Raw genomic sequence first — 10,601 nt, 5'->3', positions numbered from 1 at the left:
GCCTCTGGCGTCTGGCGGAGGCCTGGCCCCACTGCTCCCCCACCCAAGTCGAGGCCAAGCCGAGCCGCCCCGCCGAGGTCTCTGAGTTTGCACACTTCAAGTTCTGGGCCACCTTCCCCAACGGGCCACCAGGGCAGCCAGAGCAACCACAAGGATCTGCCGGCTGGCTGGCTCTTGCCTCTGTGTCCACATGCCACGCTTCCTTCAGAGGTGGCCATGAACGGACCAGTGTGGAACGCCTGCCAAAAGGGCCGGGCACCTTGGGACTGCAGGCCCGTTCTCTCCCGCCTGGGGCTCTGACTTCAGTCCCAGGCATGCCAGGGCTGTGGGCTCATGGGATGGCAGAGGAGTTCTGTTTGGTGGCAGTATTCCATCAGGAAAGCCAACCGGCCCTTCCCCCAGGGACTCTTAGTCTGCCCTTCACTGAGGAAAAAGGCCAAGCCCTGGCCACCGGGCTCCAGCATGGCGGCTTCATGTCTCAGCCACTCTCTTGAGGGATCATACTCCTACTTCTCCCGTTTGTGGAACCATGTGCTTTTCCCCCCGGCTCTTCTCAGCTTGTTTTTGTGTCCAGAATGCTAGGGGGATGCCAATCGAAGCTTAGGGGTGCTCCTGCTAGTGGACATAAACCCATTCACGACTCCATCTTTAGCAGCGCTGTTCTGCAGTGTCCCTCAGCAGGCATGGTGGTCGTGGGCCTAGAGCCCTATCCTCCCATCACTTCTAGGTTTCCCCTTGCTCATATCCTGACTAGGGCATCCTTAGGCAGGTTACTTCGAGATGCCTGCCTGACCTGGCGGCCAGAGAGGCCACCAGGTAGAGAGTTTTGTGGTAGTCAGTGGGCATTGGCTATCCTGCGAAATAAAGGTATACTTCCTATTGCTAGAGGATTGAGGGCTTTTGAGTGTCTGTCTGTGTACTGCAGGGGTTCCCTGGGATTCAGTGTCAATGGTGGCACACAGGAGTTGGTGTGGATAGTAGCTGTGTGCCATTTGTGAGATGGCAAGCCACCTCAGCGTGGATTTGGGTCAATCTCTGATTGTCTCATATTTCTATCGGGCATGGTAAACACCTGGGTGTGGTTAGGTATCAGGGATTTACCTAGTTTCTACCTTATTCTTTGTTATCTCCTGGAAAAGCCCTTTGTTTCACTGTGGTCAACCGGGGAATAGGTGTGGAGACATGCCAGTGATATTAAGTGGCCCCTTAGTGCTTCAGTTGCTCTTAGACAAAGAGGCAGGGGGAGGTGCACATTGTTTGAAGAGCACAGCACTTCAAATATCCTCCGTGTTGAAAAGAAATGGCAATGACACTGTCTTCTGTTCTTTTTCCTTATTTTCTGAGTTTGCATTTAACTCTCTATCTGAAATTGTCATACTCTGGGTGTTGGTAACACTTTCAATTATAGTGAGTTGCACAAAGCAATACCTAAGGAACCCCCAGGACTGAGTGGAGGTCTTCCAGACCCACGCTCGAGAGATGCGTGTCCCTGTCAGGGGTATTCTGCCTGTTTCCAAGGCAGTCTGTGTGTGCACAGAGTCTATGCATTTCCACATGGCTTTATGTTCCATGGGCCTCCTCGAATCTCAACTTTTTTTTAAAAGATGCTATTTATTTACTTGAGAGAGACATAGAGAATGAGCACATGCATGCAAGCAGGGAGGGGCGGGGAGAGGGAGAGAAAGAATCTTAAGCAGACTCACCCCCTGAGTGCCTCAGATCATGACCCAAGCCAATATCAAGAATCAGATGCCCAACTGACTGATCCACCCATCATGCCACCCCCGCCCGGAACCTCAACTCTTGAGAGACCCCTAATTTTGGTCACATCTAACAGAACAGAAGTCACACAGTGAATCACACCCAAGGTTCCCATTACCTCTTTCTCCCATATGGCAGTTTTCAGGGAGCATAATCCTTCCCTGTCCCTTGGCTGTTGTACAGAGTCATACTGGGGAAGGTGGCGGGTGTCATGGTCCAACACTCCTTTTGCGGGCTACAGGTGGCATCTTTCCTCCTGCCTAGAACCTGGAACAAGAACTTGACTTGAACACACAGCTCTGTCCAGGATATACTGTGAAAGGCTCATAGGAGTGACAAACAAGTTCCTTTTGAAAGCAGGGCTGCCACAGAATTGGCACCATGCCCTTGCTGCTTGGACCCTACCTCTGCCCTTTTCTAAGGCAGGAACCTTGACCAGACTAGTGTCCAACCCTACCTAAGCGTGGTGGTGCTACAAGGTCCCTAGCCCACCTGCAGAAGCCCTCAATTATTTTGAGCTACGGTAGGAAGTATCATCCTCATGGTATTTGTATAAAGGCACTTGAACAAGAAGAAAGAAAACATGCCTGGATTCTGGTCATACCTTCACGCAACATTTTCACTTGGAGGAATGAAGTACACCTCCCTAAGACTTCATGCTTTCAAGTGCCATGGTTTGTCAAGAGAGAAAATTAGAGCTCACGGAGAGATCTATATTTGGCGGCCCTAATATGCTCCCCCAAACTCCATACCCCCTAGCACATGTACTCTCTTAATATTCTAGCAGGCATTTGTTCCCAAGTTTTCCCTGACCTGGCAGGAGGCCATGGTGCAGTGAGGTAGACCCAAGAGCGATCAGGAGATGATGGGAAGAACAGGTACAGAGAGATCCACTCAAAGCAGATGGCATCAGGCATTACAGGCCTGGCTCTCCTGAAAAGGCCTCCAGTGACCTCTCCCCACATGGCGCTGGGACTGCTGCTTCCCATGAGTGACGTGGGGAGCCAAATGTTCTGTTATCTAGTAGTTGGCTTCACAGGAACTGGGGCCCAAATCAGGCTGAGGCCCAAATCCCTTTCCACTCTCCCTGGTCCTGCAGGACACTGACCTTGAATTCCTCATATGAATCGCTGTAAGTAATATACAGAGATGATGTAGGTGCTCATGCATGCATCTCCTTTTTCCTGTTCCACAATCAGGAACTGACTTGAGAGCCTTTTCTACCATGGCTGAAACTCTGGTACTGTACAAAAGTGTCTTGGTGTCAGGAACCTGCCTGGGGAGTCTCTCCTTCTTGAGCCTTGCTGAAATACCACGATCCCTGTGTTTTTTCTATGGTAAAATAAACTCTCGAAAAAGGAAAAAGAGCACTCACTCACCCAAAACACCAGCACTGGCTTCTTCGTTTTCATTTCTCTTTCATTTCACTCTGCCTCCCCTGCAACAAGAGAGAGCTCATTCAGTATGGAACCACCACGGTGCTGGGGAACAGGATGTTGTGTACATCTCACTCAAGCAACTGAGTGTTTCCGATTACTATTCCTACTACCTCTGGGGTCAACCAAAACTTCTGAATACAGCAGGGGTGAATACATCAACTTCACTCATCCTTCAAAAATTGCACAGATTGTCATTCAGGGGGTGTCAGAAAGCAGCTCATATAGAATGCACTGGGTGAAAACTGAAGATAGCTTCCACAGTCTCTTTTCTGAGCCACAGCCATCACCTTGGCATTTAGAGCTTTTCCCCTCAGTTCTGGACCCACATGACTATGGAGGGATATCAATAGATATTTTGGCAGGCCTGCATCCTCCTCCAGAATGGAGTAACAGACCCTTTACTGAGCAGCAACTCATTTGACTCAAAGGGGTACCAGGTATCTCCTCTCTGGCTGCGCTGAGATCCACCACATTGACTTTCCAGGGATGCGGACATTTTCTCTTAAGGATGTGGCAAGTTACAATTTACCAGCCCCTTTCCTCTGTGTGGATGCTGACACAAGAGAATGTATCCTGGTCACACATACCCACACTTCAGTAACTATGACTCAGTATGCTGGCTGAAGAGGGAAGGAGAGAAGTAGAGAAACCCAGTGTCTGACGAGAAGGGACAAATAAAATAACCTATGCTCTACCCCCTGGCAGAGATGAGGGTACCCTATACTGGGTAGCTATGAGAAAAGAAATGGAGAGGATCGAGCAGGCAAGGACATTTACTCGGCACAAATGTGCCAAGGCCAGGATACCTCTATGCTGGGAGAGCAGCCAAATGTGAAAGTGTATAAAGTACTATGTAAGACTTGTGGGGTCAGAGAGCAGAATGATGCCCTCTGTGTCTGTTAGATTTCATTTGCATGCAATCCCTGCAGCAAACAGGAAGAAAAATTACATGTGGTTCCCATTGCAGGTAGGGAGTTGGAAGGCAGAGAGACAACTTGGGAGCAGTCACCATGCAACGCTAAGGGCTTTTCTTTGGGCAAAATTTCTATCCAACATGGCATCTCCAAGGCAGTTACGGGGAAAAATACAAAGGGGACATTTATACATATGCATACACATGTATGACACATAAACATATTTATGTGTCTATTATTAAGGAAAAAGTGAATCCTGAATGAATGAGCGGGTGTTCTGAAGATAGAATATAGAGACACTCCCAAAGATGACTTCCCAGGAGGGGCTACTAAACAATGGCCCTCACTTAGGTCATCTGACTGTGTGGATGAAGCCACTGGGCTCTTCATCTGTCCTATGGACTTCACCCCTCCCACCCCCAACCCACACAACCCACCTGGGGCATTCAGTGGCAGAGGGACTGAGGCTCCTGGAGGTGAGCATGGGCAAACCACCTCCCTGTCTTCTTACCTAACAGGACCTCTGTCACTTCCTCTATAATGGCCTACTCCTGAGCCCTTAAGCTGGATGAAGTAGCTGGATGAACGCAGAAAAGAGGCAATAACTCAAAGAAAAGAAAGAAAATCCAGGTCCTGGTGACAGTTATTGCTATGGAATCAATGTCCTCAGAAAGTGAGGATTCTGCCCCAAAAGAACCATACGGGGATCCATACAAAAGTGTGCAGAGAAAACAGGGTCCCAGTTCCCAGGATATCCACATTTAAAACTCTTAGATGTGGGGATGAATCCACAGACGTATGTATTCCTTCGGATGTTATTATAGGTATAGGCCCACTGCCATTAAGAATCCAAATATGAGATTACCACTTCCCCCAACACCCCAGTACAGTCAACCCCATTTGGGGACTTAGTTGGCCTTAGAGTCATCAGGAACCTTTTTTGATCCTTAAGGGGCAGAGGGAGAAACCTCACAAGCACGCATGCATGGCATTTCTGGAGCAACAGTGCCATCAAGCGGATACTTTTTGAGCAAAGCCTGCAGCACCTTCCTGTCTTTTGCTGAGAAGGCCTGTGAGGGGATAAAGGGTGGGACTGGGGCACCCACAAGATTCTGGGCCAGACCCAGAACACCCCCAGAATCAGTGGGGAAACGACACAGGGTGGATAGAGACAGAACTGACCATCAAGGAGCGCTGGGCTGCCAGGATGCAGGCCTCCCCGGGCTGTGGGGGCATGGCCTTGGCAGCCGCTATGTTAAGGAACCAGGAGCTGAAGCTCCAACTCCAGGGCATCTGGCCTGTGGATCCTTGCCCTTGGTGCAGGAACAAGCTCAGCCAGTGAGGTCCCTGGGGTCTCAGGGCCACGGGTAACCCAGGACCAGAGGCCCCAAGCTCAGCTGCCACCCCTTGGTGGGGGTAGCATCTTTCAGACAGGATGGAAAATTTCCTGATTATTTGGTACTAGACCCAGACAAGGAAGAGTAATGCAGGTACACTGCAGGTTTGAGCTAGAACTGTGTTTTGTTTACTTTGGTTTCCTATACAAAGAGAATCTGGGTTTCAGGCCCCAAAGTACCCCAGAAAGCCCTACCTGTCCCATACAACAGAGGCTGCAGAAACAGAATGAAACAGGACAGGATCAGTATACTGAGATGGACATCATCCTCCAGAGTGAAGGGATCCAGGTCTGTTTTCTGCACTACTTGTTGGGAACGTCACAGCTCAGAAGCACCCTATTCCTCAACCTCCCTCCCACTATATGAGTGTATGACATGGGCCCTCGTTTAGGGACTCTCCTGGGATTTCCTGTATGGGGTCCCTGTTCTATAGGTGGCCAGAGGGGTATACTGAGACCACCTTGGTCTAGGGAACAATCAGACCATGTCCGTCAGGACCTGGCCCTGGGAGCTCAGCAAAAAGTTCAATCCCAAAAGGCTATGCCTACATAAGGCCACAAGTACAAAATGAAGGAGCAGTGCGTTTCCCACACCCTTCCAGGAGGAGTGAAATCAAGGAGTGTGTGTGGAGGAAGAGCTGAGCCTGGAAACTTGCTCCCAGACACCCTCCTCAGCAGGTAAAAGCTAGGCAAAGAGCATGAGCTACCCCAGAGGTTCTTCCAGAAGCAGGCTATCAGAACAGCTGACGTCTAAAATGAATTGCTGTGTGCCCAGGTGTATGTGCCTCGTTCCCGTATTTGAGAGACATGCTTGATCTGTGGTGGATATAGGGGAGGGGGGTATCTCTCAACAGCTGTGAGCTTTAAGCACCATCTTTAGACCTCTTGATTCCCCAGCTTTGGGGGCAGGCGTGGGGTTGAGACCTTGGAGATCCAAGAGTGAATGGAAGCCAAGGCTATTCCTTATCATCAATGAAGTGAGTCTCAGGGAGTCTTGGGGAAGGTGGCCAAGAATGCCAAAGGCAGCAAATTACTGGCTAGGGAATCTGCAATGCTCTGCTAAGCCACAGATGGGTCTGGAAGTCCTGAATCCTAGAGACACCAGCAAATGACACCACAGTTGGTAAGACTGAACTCAGGCAAAGGGCTCCTTCAGCCTGGCTCCTTTTTCCTGGTGTGGGCTGGTCCCTTCTGGACTCTGCTTGCTTGCTTTCACTGGGCCTCAGACCCTTTAGCACAGGGTAGCCAGGCTCCACATCTCATCTCTGAGCTGGACAGAAGAAGGTCATTGTCCTGTTTCTAGGAATGCCAATGGCAGCAGCCCTCCAGTGCCCACAGTGGTGTTTGGCTGGGCTTTACTCGGCCCAAGAAAGGCTTTCAGGGTCCTGGTCTGTCCAGGCCAACCTGCTCTTGCTACAAGGGGAAGGCGCACTTGGCCAAATGCCTACAGCCTTCTGGCTGGGGCTCCTTCCGAGGGCTTCCTCCACTCCTGCCCAAACATATCCACCACTAGGATGCCAAGCCTTGGTTTCCTGAGCCAGACCCACAAGTCTCCTAGACCATGATCCTTATCACAGTGCCAGTCTCTGGAGCTTCCCCAACCCAATTCGGTCTTGGATCATGCTTACCACCCCCCGCCCCAGTCTAGTGGGTCTCCTGACCTCCTAGGGACACACTGTCCTTGTCTAACACTTCACCCTCGTCACCCCTCCCCCAGGAAGTGATGGTGCAGACTAGGTGGGATTTGCAAAGTATTTCCTCTTGGTGATAGTACTGCACCAGAAATGCCAATGTGCCCCTCCACCCCGCGTCCTCTCCCTCCACCCTTTCCTAAGAAAAAAACGCCAACCTGTGTGCAGTCTGGCTAACACAAGGTGGCTCACCATCTTGGCCACTTTAGGGTAAAGGGGCAAATGCCTCAAAATCTGGCGCTCCATCCTGCAAGGCCTGGTCTCTGTAGAATCTTCTTGGACTGCCTTCGGGACACAAAAGCAATGACTCCCCATCTAGGCACCCTAGCAGTGGATCTGAAAGTAACTCTGGCTGTTTCTTTAGCACTCCACATTTGCCAGCCCCTCCAAAATCATCCTGACCATGAGGTCTCACGTAGCTTGACACAAAGACAGCTGGTCTACAGGCACCAGGAGAGGTCAAGTAAAGTAAATCTCTAGTTGCAATACAATAATCCTGTTAACCTGGTTTATGTTACATAACTGTTCATACTTTTCAGATATGGATTATTATATATGGGTCAGAAATGGAACTACATGGTATTCTAAAGACACCTATCCTTGTATCTGGCCTATATTTATTTTCCCAATGCTTCCTATGAGAAGGTTTTTAATGAAAAACACATAAGATTTCTGTACGCTTGTGAGAATTTGTGCATTTCACTGTGAAGCATTTCATATGAAGGCACAAGCCTTTGGTCCTGTTTCTGAGCAATTGGCACATGCTATATGATGAAGACTACTTGATGTCAGGCACACCTCTAGAATCCACTTTTCAAGACTGTGGCAGATGCAAGCGGGAATAATCTCCATCGTGTACTGAAGGAACACACTGGCCAGGTAAAGTGTCTGAAGACAATATAATCAGAAGGAAATGCATTCTGCTGGTGTGTCCACGTCCCAATTCCCCAGCTGCCCGCACACTGTTCTGGCTGGGAATATACAGACAAATCATGTTTTCTTTTGTGTTTTTTGTTTGTTTGTTTTTTCCTCCTGGTCTACACATTAATGTACTGCTCCAGGGGCGCCTGGGTGGCTCAGATGATTAAGCGTCTGCCTTCGGCTCAGGTCATGATCCCAGGGTCCTGGGATCGAGCCCCACATCAGGATCCCTGCTTGGCGGGAAGCCTGCTTCTCCTTCTTCCACTCCCCCTGCTTGTGTTCCCTCTCTCGCTGTGTCTCTGTCAAATAAATAAATAAAATCTTAAAAAAAAAAAAATGTACTGCTCCAGAGGCCCGATGTGACTGAAGGCCATTAGAAATCTTTTAAATCAATTGAGAAAAATCAAGCAAAATTCTAAAGAGCCTCCAATGCACGCCACAGACCTCCAAAGAAAAGCAAGTCACCATCTTATGTTATCCTTTTCATCCTCAAAAGATTGTCCCATGCTTGACAGCAAACTGTTTAAGTGGACAGTAAAATGTCTGTTTCTACCTCAGTCTACGTGTGCACTGACATAGAGGTGTACACATATCCACCCAGATATTTCTTTCTGGTTTCATATTGAAGGAGACTCATCAAACTTCAACCCTTCAGGAACCTTTCTGTGTGTCCCCCTCAAAAGAGGACACACTTCTCCCAAGGATTCAGGCCCACAAGGATCACCATCTCATTCTTTCTATGGCAGGCAATGTATATTCCCTCCCATAGCTGAATAACAGGACATCCCACTAATTTACCTCTAGAGGTCCTTCTGGTCCCTTTCTACTTCTCAACTCTACAAATCCTGAGTTAAAGACACTCTCTTGGATGCACTCCTCTGCTCATTTATGCGTGTATATAATTCCCCTCTGCATTTTCAGAGAAGCAACAGAATGAACCAAAATTCTCATGTACTTTCAATTTCTGGATCAGTGTTGCCAAATGGTTTTCCAAGAGGCTCATACCTAAATGCATCCTGCCCAGTATTAGATGTCCCAATTCTAACAGAACTGACTAGTCTTTCTCATTGAGCTCAATATAAAAGGTAAAAGGGGTATATACTGATGAATATACAAATGCTTGCCTCCATTTCCTCATGTTTCCTCAGCTAAAGTAGGTTTACACTGAGATGGAGTTCAACTGATCAGTCTAAAGCTTTGTGGATGCTTGGACTTTATTCAGGTTTAGAAAGCCCCCTCTCATGCCATCCTTTGAACTAGATTCTCCAATTTTCAAACACTTTAGTTTAGCTTTCATGAGCAAATAAGGCCCTATGTACAATCAAAGCACAAATAGGAATAGAAGACCCTAAAGAACATGATTAGTATTGTGTATTCCATAGTTTGAAGAGAGCCTCTGTATATCACGTTTAACTAGGCCTTGAAAAGAAAAGGCAATAGAGATTTGTTTTATTTTGATCCTCTTAAACCTTTTTTTTTTTTTTTTTTAATTCTGGTTTATAGGTTCCACAGTACTCTAAACTTAGCCCACCTTGTCAGGTACACTAGGGTGTCTATGCGTTTTTCAAATTAATCAACTGAGATATATATCATCTTCTGGAATCACTGGATTAATGTCTATTGCCACACGTCTTATCTGCAATGGTCAAGCCAGCCTGCTCTCCTTGGCTTCCAGTTAGATTACCAAGATCCTCTTATTTGGAAAGATACCTGGGACCTCAAGTGGGAGGTTCACTCTATTGTCATGTCAGCGTGAACCCTTGTCAAAAGGGTACACTGAGACTATTACCATGCTTACAACATTGGGGTAGAGACCACAACAGACTGTGTGGATCAGGATGTTGGCCTATGCTCAGCATATAAGGTCTCAGTCAGCATCTTTCCCACATAACATTAACTTTCATAATCTTTAGAATTTCAGCAAATGTGTTAAAGAAGAAATGCAAGGGTTTCAGCACCCTCTAATGAGATGTAAAAAAAAAAAAAAAGTGGTAACATTTGAATTCTGTTTGTAACACTGCACTGTAAGAGAGAAAGCAAGTATCTCAGAGAAATTGATTTGTAACTTTTTACCCAAGTTTTACCCACCCAAGGCTGAAAAATCCAACACTCAGAGGCTATGCTTTCAATTTTTTCCACCTTTCCTAGGGTTGATAAGAACCAATGTGGAAAATACTTCTATCCTTCACTGACACCTAGAGGGTTAACAAAATTCTTAATAATCAAGTAATCAAGGACTCTATCAATTTTTTCAGCCCAATTCCATGGACAAATATCCCCTTACTAAACAGAATAAAGGGATTTATATAGTACCAACAATTGAGGATTATATGCCTAGGAATAATCTAACAAAAGCATGAAAAAACTTACATGAGGTAAACTTTAAAGTGTCCTGAAAGACAGAAAAGCACACTTAAACCACAGTAAGGATGTATTATATTCTTGAATAAAAAGATTCAACCTCTTTAATATATTAATT

General features: G+C 47.3%; 1 protein-coding gene across 1 annotated transcript in view; it reads left to right on the top strand.

The window, feature by feature from the left end:
* The first annotated feature begins 5,766 nt into the window (after positions 1-5,766).
* The window catches only part of LOC141370359 (uncharacterized), a 34,560-nt gene continuing 29,725 nt past the window's right edge, over positions 5,767-10,601 (top strand). The window contains exon 1 of the mRNA XM_073879085.1: positions 5,767-5,799. Within this exon, the coding sequence (XP_073735186.1) occupies positions 5,767-5,799 (33 nt within the window). The remainder of the gene's footprint in view (positions 5,800-10,601) is intronic.

Source organism: Callorhinus ursinus, unplaced genomic scaffold (genome assembly GCF_003265705.2).
Source record: "Callorhinus ursinus isolate GAN/ISIS: 27379988/994484 unplaced genomic scaffold, GSC_fseal_2.0 scaffold33, whole genome shotgun sequence".
NCBI lineage: Eukaryota > Metazoa > Chordata > Mammalia > Carnivora > Otariidae > Callorhinus > Callorhinus ursinus.
This window is presented reverse-complemented; position numbering and strand designations above follow the sequence as displayed.